The sequence below is a fragment of the Phoenix dactylifera genome, chromosome 5 (genome assembly GCF_051530095.1).
Source record: "Phoenix dactylifera cultivar Ajwa chromosome 5, Ajwa_hap1_PhDact_Kaust_v1.1, whole genome shotgun sequence".
Classification (NCBI taxonomy): Eukaryota; Viridiplantae; Streptophyta; class Magnoliopsida; order Arecales; family Arecaceae; genus Phoenix; species Phoenix dactylifera.
The window spans coordinates 32,879,578-32,890,000 of NC_143194.1; the positions used below are offsets into that span (position 1 = coordinate 32,879,578).

Genomic DNA, 10,423 nt, shown 5'->3' on the forward strand with positions numbered 1-10,423 from the left:
CCTAATCTCTAGGCTCTCTTTTTTTTCTTCACAAAATGACCCATTAATATATAATTATAACAAGCACCAAGCCATGATTACCCCTTAACATATAATTACATAAAAATATACAAAATATATAAAAATACATGATCATGTATATAAATATATTTTATTTTATTTCTGGATAAACACACGGGTTGGTCATTTTCAGTAGGCTGGTCACAGCCTCACGTCAACGGTGTCTTATCTTCGGGACCAACAAACCACAATGGGACCCAACAACTGTACTGGATCCAGTTTGACTCAAAGGGGCCCGAGTCCATCTAAACTAGGGCGCTTACACTTGCTTCTCGCGTCTACCGTATCGGCGGCGTCTTTCATGTCCTACATGACGTGCACGGCGTGGCGGTGCCTTGCATCAATCACAACCGTTTATTTTGATAATAATGCATCGAGATGCGTATTTGATACGCAGGACAATAGGCGGTCGTGATTGATGGCTTGTACGGCTTCGTGGTGTGACCAGACCCGACACGCTCGTTTTGCACGCCAATCCAGTCCAATCCAATCGCGAGTAAACGAGATTAGCCACACCAACCGAAAGATATAATATTACAATGAACAGATCACACACTGCCACGTGCCCCAGACCCACAGCTGGACAATAAAACTAGGCCTTTAGATACACAGGCACCTGTCGGTCGCTTCGCCAAATCCCTCTTGCCATCCGTCGGCCGGCCGGCGCGGCCCTTATATAAGCGCTTCCTCGGTGTCCCACTGCGTTCCCCTTCCGTGCTCGGATTTTCCCCCTTCGCTCTTCGATTTGCCGTTTCTCGCGTGTCACGAGCTCTCTCCCAGAGATGGCGTTGGGGAAGATCAAGGTCGCGAACCCGATCGTCGAGATGGACGGTGAGCACCAACTCTCCTCCTTCCTCCCCTTCCGCGATCTATGCGCTTCTACTTATCTCGATGCATCAACTACATGTCCATAGTTATCTGATGCTGTGAAGTTTCCAAAATCACATTTTTTTCTTTTCTTGTTCAAGTGTTTGATAAGCTGTCTCAGATGATTAAAAACCGCTGTTGTGTAAATTCTTACTTCGGACACTTCGTCGGAAAATATTGTGGATTTTTTATCAAAGAAAACCATTTTGTTATTAGATGATGATATAATTTGCTAGGACTGGCGTTTAAACGTGCAAAACCTTCCCCACCCCTGCGAAATTGAAGGCTGTTGGTTAACTGCGATGCTACTTTATTATGGAGAGAATATTTTCTGCAATTTAACATATTTTAAGAGTATATATTGTCTTGAGAATTTTATTGCCCGCTTGCAAGGTCAAAAGATCATGTATCTATCAATCATTTGACGTGCATACGCAAATAAAATGCATATATTACATAACTGCGGCGCCAATTTTTTGGTGTTCAATATGCTTTTCATTACTTATGTTTCGATGAACTTAAATGTTTTTCCTATTATAAAATTATAGAATCACGGAATATTTTGTTTAAGTATCCTGAGAAGCTTTTTGCTTGGGACAAAATAATAGTTTTGATTCGAAGGATGTACTATGTTTATATGGCTTTTGCAAGTCACATATTTGGTAATTACTGGCTTCATCTGTTTGGTTCTTTGGTGCAGGGGATGAAATGACTCGGGTCATTTGGAAATCAATCAAGGATAAGGTGGGCGATAAATTTAATATCGTACTTGGCTTTTCTATTTCATCTTTCTTGCTTGCCATTTTCTCCGCCCTTTCTTTTTGCTTGGATGAGTATTTGTTATCGTTGCCAGATTTAAGATCACGTTTTCTGGATCTGATGTTTTGATGAATCATGCAGCTTATTTTCCCATTTCTGGACTTGAATATCAAGTACTTTGACCTAGGACTTCCCAATCGCGATGCTACAAATGACAAAGTTACAGTTGAAAGTGCTGAAGCTACTCTTAAGTAAGCATTATGCTCTTTTTATGACCTATTAATCATGTAATTTTTCCATTCTTTGATGCATCTTCCTCAAACATTCTTGTGTCTTATCTCTTTAGACTCAGTAGTGCAATTGGCTTGTACTTAGTAGTATTCTCATAATAATATGCCTTTGCTAGTTAAGTGTGTGAATGAATACCTGTAGCATTAGCTAAAGCTTTCTTCCAATCAAGATTTTTAAATCCTGTGGATGGGGGCAGCCCGGTTTCACCATCCAGGTCGAGCTTATTGGTAGATACCCTTTGTCTCTCTTCTTTCTTTCATTGTTTCTTTTTCCTTTTTCTTCCTGTTTTTCATTCCTTTCTTTCCTTTCTTTTCTTCTCCGTTTCTTCATTCCTTTCTTTCCTTCTTTCTGTCCCTTCTTTCCCTTGTTTTGCCTTTTCTTCTTCCTTTCCCTTCTTTCTTCTTTCCTTCGTTTTTTTTCTTCCCCTTCTCCCTTCATTATTTTCTTTCCTTTTCCCCCATTTCTTCTTCTTTTTTTCTTTTCTTTTCTTTCTTTTTTCTTCTTCTTTACCTGTATGGATGGGTTTCAGAGTCATGCATTGTCCTAGTTTCTCTTTTCTCACAAGAACCGGATAGGATGACCGGGATGCCTCCCCATCCTGCCGGGATTTAAAGCCATGCTTCCAATCATGTTTTGTGATTTATAAAGAAACGAATGGACTACTAGACATATTCTCCATTTGGGTTGAGGGTCTATCACTTCTTTAAACAGATCTTTTAATGGAAAGATTGACAGTAAAATTCCATGTCTCTGTTCATAGAGATTTCAACGCTGGTATCTTAATTGCTCATTTTCATAGTTTCAGTAGCTTATATTCTCTAGACTGCTGCCACGATTTTGTACTGGTAAATTTAAATCAAGCTTACACTGCTATTTTTCTATTGTAGGTATAATGTTGCAATCAAATGTGCAACAATAACACCAGGTAATGCCGAACCAATTGAATGGATGTTTTGATATATATATAAACTTTTGGAGGCACAAATGCTTCTCATGACTTTGGATTTGTTTTTTACCTTGTGGTTTCCATTCCAACAGATGAAACTCGTATGAAGGAGTTCAACCTAAAATCTATGTGGAAGAGTCCAAATGGGACAATCAGAAACATTTTGAACGGTATGTGATGACTTACCTGGATATAGTTTTGATTTTCACTCACTGAAGTCATATTAACCATGTTATTTATTGTAATCTATTTTGTTTCTTTTATTTCTTTAGGCACCGTGTTCAGAGAGCCAATCATCTGCAAAAATGTTCCAAGGCTTATTCCAGGTATTGAGAAAATGTCATATTATACTTTTTTTGTGCTATGCACGCATTCCTTTGCTCTCTCTTATCCGCAACATTTCCAGGATGGACCAAACCCATATGCATTGGAAGACATGCTTTCGGTGATCAGTACCGTGCAACTGATGCAGTTATTAAAGGACCTGGAAAGCTAAAATTAGTATTTGGTAAGTGCATTTGCCATTAATTTAAATGTTCTCCAAGTTATTCAAAAAATTGTCTATACATATGTGGTTTTGAGGCTGCATATTCAGTGTTGGAAGTCTGGACTTGATAAGCCTGCAAGATAGTGGGGACCATTGGTTTTCAGTAGTTTTGTGTGTATTGTTTTTTTATATTACTTAATAGTGTTTTTCTGTATTTCTATGCGAGGGGTTTTATCAAATTGTGAGCAGTGACTTGGGAACCAAGGTCGTGACCTAGATATCCATGTCCCAACCAACATACAGTGCCACCTAGGAAGCCTGCAAAGAAGTGCTGGACCAAGAAGAAAGTGATTTTGTAAAAATTTTGTAATGCAGAAAAGCGAATAATTAAAATATAGTATACGGACCATATTAGGTTTGGCATTTTCTTTTATTCCTTTTAGGTGGCATTTTCTTTTCCTTCAATACCCAAGCTATGACACAGTGAATATTAAACTTTGACAGTACATTGTCCATGCCTCTTTTATGTTTATCTTTTAGTACTTTAAAGTCTGTTTTGTTAGACTTACCAACAAAAACTCTGTTTTGTTGCTAGAACATCAACTTTCATTTATTTTGGTTGCTATTTTTGAATTTAGTTAAATTCTATTTTATCATGTGCCTGAATGTCCAGAGGGGAAAGAAGAGCAAGCTGAGCTAGAGGTGTTCAACTTCACTGGTGCTGGTGGAGTGGCCTTGTCTATGTACAACACCGATGAGGTATGCATGCTGCAAGTCATATATATTGCAATCGTTATATATTTACTTTGTGGACCCTGAATTAGCATCTTTTTGTTTCTGAGATCTTTTTTTCCTGTCACCTAATTGTTTATAGTCCATTCGCGCTTTTGCTGAGGCTTCAATGAATATGGCTTACCAGAAAAGGTGGCCACTTTACCTTAGCACCAAAAATACAATTCTGAAGAAGTATGATGGAAGGTTTGTCCCATCCCTTATCACTCTGCACTTGTATTAGTAGTTATCTTCATCAAATAGTCATCACACTGTAATTTTACCCATGATAGTTCAGTTCTGACTAAATTTGGTATCTTTTTCACTGTCATCTGTCCTGTGCTTACTCTTTTCTTTTTTGCCCTTTGTTTTCATATTTTTGTACTGCAGGTTTAAAGACATTTTTCAAGAGGTATATGAACCTGAATGGAAATCAAAGTATGAGGCTGCAGGAATATGGTGAGCTATATTCACTGACTCGGCTACTCATAACTAGTGGTGTTTGCGAAAGTTTAGTTGTTTGTCTCTCATGTGCTATTAACTTTTGGTAGGTATGAACATCGTCTTATTGATGATATGGTTGCCTATGCACTTAAGAGTGAAGGTGGTTATGTATGGGCTTGCAAGAACTATGATGGAGATGTACAGAGTGATTTCTTAGCTCAAGGTTTGAACTCTATTCCGCTTCATTTTCAGTAGAATTCTTTATTTTTCTTGGGCACTGTATGTATCTATAGAAAGTTATGTTGATAAACCATGTCTAGCCTTAGAAAAATTAAATCACGGAAGCCATATGTTCTAATTCCAGAACAAGTTTCTTTCTGTTTCTGCAGGTTTTGGATCTCTTGGATTGATGACATCAGTGCTGGTATGTATACCCTGAACATATGAGATCTGCATGCTGGTGTGTATATTTCTCTCATCATTTCATAAAATTGTAAAAATAAATGCTAAAGTACTTAGAATAATTAGAATGCTTGAGATTTTAGTGACACAGATTGCAGGCTGTGTACCCCTGAACCAGTAAAAAGGTTGATGGTCTCTAAACAATGAAATGTGCTTCTTGTTGAAATGGAACCTCAAGATAGGAATTTGCATCTTGTTTAGGTGTGCCCTGATGGGAAAACACTTGAAGCTGAGGCTGCACATGGCACAGTCACGCGTCATTACCGGGTTCACCAAAAAGGAGGTGAAACTAGTACAAATAGCATTGCTTCAATCTTTGCCTGGTCACGTGGGCTTGCGCACAGGTATGAAAGTCTCTACTTTCCTTCTATCGAATCAAATGATGGTCATTTCTACCATAGCAGAATCTGAATAGTATTATTCCTTAATTTTCTTGTGATTGCAAGTGATGGCTATAATGTCACTTTTTTCGTCTTTTATTCCCATCATCATCATCTTCATTGTTGTCATTGTCTTATTCATCATCATCACTAATCTGTCATTTGTTGAGGTGCTATCTTTATGCTTCGTTCTCATTAATCTATTGCCTGCAGTCGAATTAACCAAAAGGCGGCTATCTTCTGTCTGTTTAATAAGCAGCTGGCTTGTGTGATATTTGTTTAATGACACTACTCAACCCACTATGTGGTGAATATTTGGACAGGGCGAAGCTAGATAACAATGGCCAGCTGCTTGATTTCACTGAAAAACTTGAAGCTGCTTGTATAGGAACCGTGGAGTCTGGAAGGATGACCAAAGACCTCGCTCTCCTCATTTTTGGATCCAAGTACATCCTTACCTGTCATTACTTGTGTGGTTGCCGGGATTTACTCTTTTCTTATTTGGTTCAATCAAGTGAAAATTGATGAATCGAAATTTACCCGTCTTTCCTTTTTCATAATAATCCTGCAGGGTTACAAGAGATCAGTATCTGAACACTGAAGAGTTTATTGATGCGGTGGCAGAAGAACTGAGGGCAAGACTTCCTGGCAAATCAAAGTTGTAAACCCCTCACACAATATAGGATTTAAGCAGAAATAGTCTTTTGAAAGATGTCCTTTGATTCAGCATCATTGTGGTATCAGCTCTAGTAATTCTTTTTGGGGTGTGTCTAGGTCATTCGATTTTGTATCAACTAATTTGATGTTGCTTAATGTTGGTTGCAGGTCTGATTAGGTTGGAGCTGTGGGGAAAAGGATTTTGATTATCATGTTATGTGGAGGCTATATATCTTCAGACAATAATTAACAAATCTTGTTATTAGCCATCAATTATACTATGGTTCCAAATTCACAATCAATCATGTGCGTTGTGCTTGAACTTTTAGTACATGACCAATACTTTTATCTTATTTCTGAGCTTAAATCCACTGGTTGTTTTCAACTTGCACAAATAATAGATGCACCCTCAAAATTGAGGAGATTGGACTCATCCTGTTAGCTTTAGCATTGATTGAGCTTGTTTATGAGGTTCTCTCTGTATTACTATTCCTGGTAACTACTAGAGGAGTAGCTTCATGAGTCTGAAAGCCATAAGATTCTTCTGAAACAAAATTATTCCACGGAGCGGTGGAAAGCAACACGGAAAACTATAGTCAAGTGACCATTTAGTCTAATTGGCCATTGCAGTAGAGTTTGGTTTGAATTTTATGGATCAAATACATATTTGGTGAATGAGGTCTGGAGGGGTGAAAACTGGTATATCTGGTAGGGAAAAGAATTGAGTTGTTTAAATTGGATTTTTCGTGCATTACACTAACATGATGTCAACTTGAAAATATATCAGCATTTATTTGAGCGGTTTCTTACATAAAATAACTTTTTTTTTTTTTATGGCTGTTCTTACAATTAACCATCATATTTTCTGATTTTTTTTTTAGAAAATTAAATTTAGGGACCAACTATTTGCATGTGACTTCCTATATGAATAACAAATGGCCGGATGTAAATCTTCCAAACAAGGTTCGCCGTCTCAATACTGGACTTCGTACCGGTGCCACGCTAGTACAATATCGGTATAGTACAGTATGGCGTTTTTTTTAACGTATCGAGTGTCGGACGTATTATATATCGGTACCGAACCGGTATGGTATGGTACACTCCGTATCGTTCGGTCTAAGTTGGTATGGAGCATCTTACTTTTAAGCATTACAATATGAATAATTAACCAAATTTTGGTTGGTTTGATATTTTTGATCATTTACCATTGTTGATTTTCGATGATTTTTGGGTGTGTAAACGCATATGTCCAAATTCATTTTAGGTGGCATTTCTGCAATCTATCAAACTTCTGTTCTTTATTTGTTTTCTCTGTTTAAGGTGTTAACTATAATAGCATCGATATGGATTTGATTGTTTTTTTTTTCTTTCAAAAACTGGTAGTGAGCGGATGGTTTTGTATAAAGAATAATATATATGGGGTGCTGATGATACCTTTTTGGTGTTAAAACTCTTTTTTTTTTGGTTAATGTATAACTTCTCTCCTCGGACTGGAGACAAGAACCCAACATGTTGGGACCTCAAAGTACGGTGAAAATTGGACAATGCTATCATGTTATGCGTATATGGAGCTATACAGCAGCAGCAGGCATTGTTTTGCTTTCCTCATGTTATTTCGAGGAAGAATAAGGTAGATTGGTACCTATAAACTTATTTAGTTTGTGATTTTTTTTAATTAAAATATTTTTTTTTAAAAAAATATTTTTTGAAAATATGATACTCAGAAAAATAATTTTTGTATGTTTTATTGATGATGAGAAAGTAGCACAGTTCACATGTTTGATCGAGCATCTAATTTTCTAAAAAAAATAAAATACTTATTATATTTTTAGTAAAGAAAAAAATTGTACCTATGAGTTTTGATGGCTTAAAGATGCTTTAAAAAAAAAAGATTTCAATTTCTAACAAGCGGAAAAGTAGTTTTTTTATACTTTTTTGATTTTTTTCTCATTAAACGTAAAATTTTATTTCATGAAAATGCTATTTTTTGTTTTTTTTTTCATTTGCAATTTTCAATTAAACAAAAAATATTTTTTTATTTTTTTGTTGACTATATTTTTTTTCTTCCCTTTTTTTTTACAAGCCAAACGAGTAATATACGGGCGCATATCTTGAGGATGCTTAGAAAGCAACGATTGGTGATCGTGAATTTTAGTTTAAATGCTACTATCTCTTGCTATTTTAGATAAGAGAGGGGTTCCATTATAAATGATTTGGTTCTCTCTTTGGCATCCTCACCGCCAAATGCCTCTGTTTCATCTGTTTGGGCGTGCACATCGGAGGTCTGGCCGCCAGGGCGCGATACAGATAGTACATGTGGTAAAGTGAAAATCCGAACCCAAAGTTTAAAAAACAATTTTTTACCATTACGATATCAACTCATGAAACTGTTTATAGATTCGTAAAGGCGGATGGCGCGAATTAAAACGCAGACCCCGAAAACCTAGAGAAGAAAGTTGTTCATTATTTTTGTTGTATAAATTTTAAAAAAATCTCTGAAGTTATGCAGCCAAATATTTAAGTGATTGTCAAAGCATATTCAAGAAATTAGCAAAGTATCGAGAACCCATTATCGTATTTTTTTGAATAAAAAAATCATCATAGTATATTTTTGAGATATTCGTGGAATCTCCATAATCTTATAGAACTTCCTGAGTATATTTTCTGAATTATTATTATATATTTACATCCTTGTATCTATTACTATTGCAAGCAACTGTATAGAAGCACAATAAAATAATACGTTGAAAAAAACTTCATAATTCTATTTTGCTTTTCTACATGGTATTGGCGTCTCTCTTGCAATTTCTAAATGTTGTGGGACTCCGGCTCTATGCCATACAAAGTGAAGTATGATACAACATGCTTATGATCGACTTCAATGCCCTTAATAAGCGTTCACTCTCCATGAAAGATTACTTACAAAAAGTAAATAGATTCTCAGACATTCTAGCTGCTATTAGTCGACAAGGGGCTTTTGCAAATATTCGCCATCCGATACTACTCAAGCTTGGACCCAAGTATGAGCACCTTGTCTCCACTCTTCTCACCATGGGCATTGCTGCAAGCTTTGATAGAGTTACACGGCATTCTACTGCAATATGATGTATGTGAGGACTTGTGCGGACGTGTGTTTAGTCCCACATCGGTTATTCGCTGGGTAGATCTTGGATACTTATACAGGATCAAGGAACCCAAATAATACCTTCCAGCTAGCCATTTTGGGTGAGGTCCTGGGTTGTTACAAAAGGTATCAGAGCGGACCCGGTCTATAACCTATGTGGACTAGGGGACACTGTAGCACGGATCCATTGGGGCTGACCACGGGTCAATCGGGGTGTTTGTGATTTGATATGAATAGATATGAACCCTTAGCCTGACGAGAACGTCATGGCTTGAACGGATGGAGTATGTGAGGATCCGTGCGGGCGTGTATTTAGTCCCACATCGGTTATTTGCTGGATAGATGTTGGATACTTATACAGGATCAAGGAGCCCAAATAATACTTTCTGGCTAGTCATTTTGGGTGTGGTCTTGGGTTGTTACAATGTACAAATGCGACTCCATGCATACAATATATCTTCTCCCATGGGTGGAATTCCACCTACTGCCAATTTCATACAAAAGAACAACACTCTGAAGCCTATCTCAACGCACACAGCTGCTTGCATGCAATCACCCCATAGCAAAATTTGGTGTCAAGTCTGCCGGAAGTATGGCGTATACTGCTTTAAAGTATTACCTCTGCTTTGACCGATCCTATCAGGCTGATTTCAACTCGCCACAAGCTAATCTTGCTATTGCCAATGACCTTACTTGGTACACAGTAGCCCAGAGCAAGTCAACATAGGGGACGGTTCAGGAATGGCTATAAACATAGTTGGCCACTCTCATTGTCTCTTCTCGTCCTATTTGGCTTAATAATATTTTGCATATGCCTCAAATAACTAAAAATCTTTTATCTATCTCACTTTACTCGTGATAACTCATGCCTTTTTGAATTTCATCCTGATCATTTTGTTGTGAAGGACCTCACCACGCCCAAATCCTTCTCTAGGGAATGCTTAAGAATTGTATCGACTGCTTCTTGCTTGATGATGCCACTCAGTTGGCTCCTGCCATATTTGCTGCTTCAACTCATGTCTCTCATCTAGCATCAATGTGGCAAGATCATGCTGCTATGCCTATTTTCTCTCCGAGTTCTTCGTTCTTTAAATTTGTCTTTTAATAAAGAAAATGATGTGTTTGTTTATTCTTCGTGTCAATTAAGCAAAAGTCATGACTTACTTTTCAGTCCT

General features: G+C 37.3%; 1 protein-coding gene across 3 annotated transcripts; it reads left to right on the plus strand.

The window, feature by feature from the left end:
• The first annotated feature begins 678 nt into the window (after positions 1-678).
• Positions 679-6,557, plus strand: LOC103702977 (isocitrate dehydrogenase [NADP]-like). 3 transcript variants are annotated; one of them, XM_088722471.2, is made up of 16 exons: positions 679-891; positions 1,628-1,671; positions 1,828-1,937; positions 2,865-2,902; positions 3,016-3,093; positions 3,196-3,249; positions 3,330-3,431; positions 4,084-4,169; positions 4,285-4,388; positions 4,572-4,640; positions 4,733-4,848; positions 5,015-5,049; positions 5,289-5,431; positions 5,791-5,913; positions 6,039-6,204; positions 6,293-6,557. In XM_088722471.2, exons 1-15 carry the CDS (start codon positions 843-845, stop codon positions 6,130-6,132), a joined length of 1,245 nt encoding a protein of 414 aa, XP_088578597.2. In that variant the 5' UTR covers positions 679-842; the 3' UTR covers positions 6,133-6,204; positions 6,293-6,557. The 3 variants fall into 3 exon arrangements, with proteins under 3 accessions (XP_088578597.2, XP_008783873.2, XP_089787039.1); XM_008785651.6 differs by having other exon boundaries at positions 6,039-6,128; XM_089930913.1 differs by lacking the exons at positions 6,039-6,204; positions 6,293-6,557 and having other exon boundaries at positions 5,681-5,799.
• The last annotated feature ends 3,866 nt before the right edge of the window (positions 6,558-10,423 follow it).

Coding starts and splice junctions, on each gene's coding strand:
- LOC103702977 (XM_008785651.6), top strand. CDS start 843: ATGGCGTTGGGGAAGATCAAGGTCGCGAACCCGATCGTCGAGATGGAC. Junction 1,938..2,864: donor AGTGCTGAAGCTACTCTTAA/GTAAGCATTATG, acceptor TTTCTATTGTAG/GTATAATGTTGCAATCAAAT. Junction 4,849..5,014: donor GAGTGATTTCTTAGCTCAAG/GTTTGAACTCTA, acceptor CTGTTTCTGCAG/GTTTTGGATCTCTTGGATTG.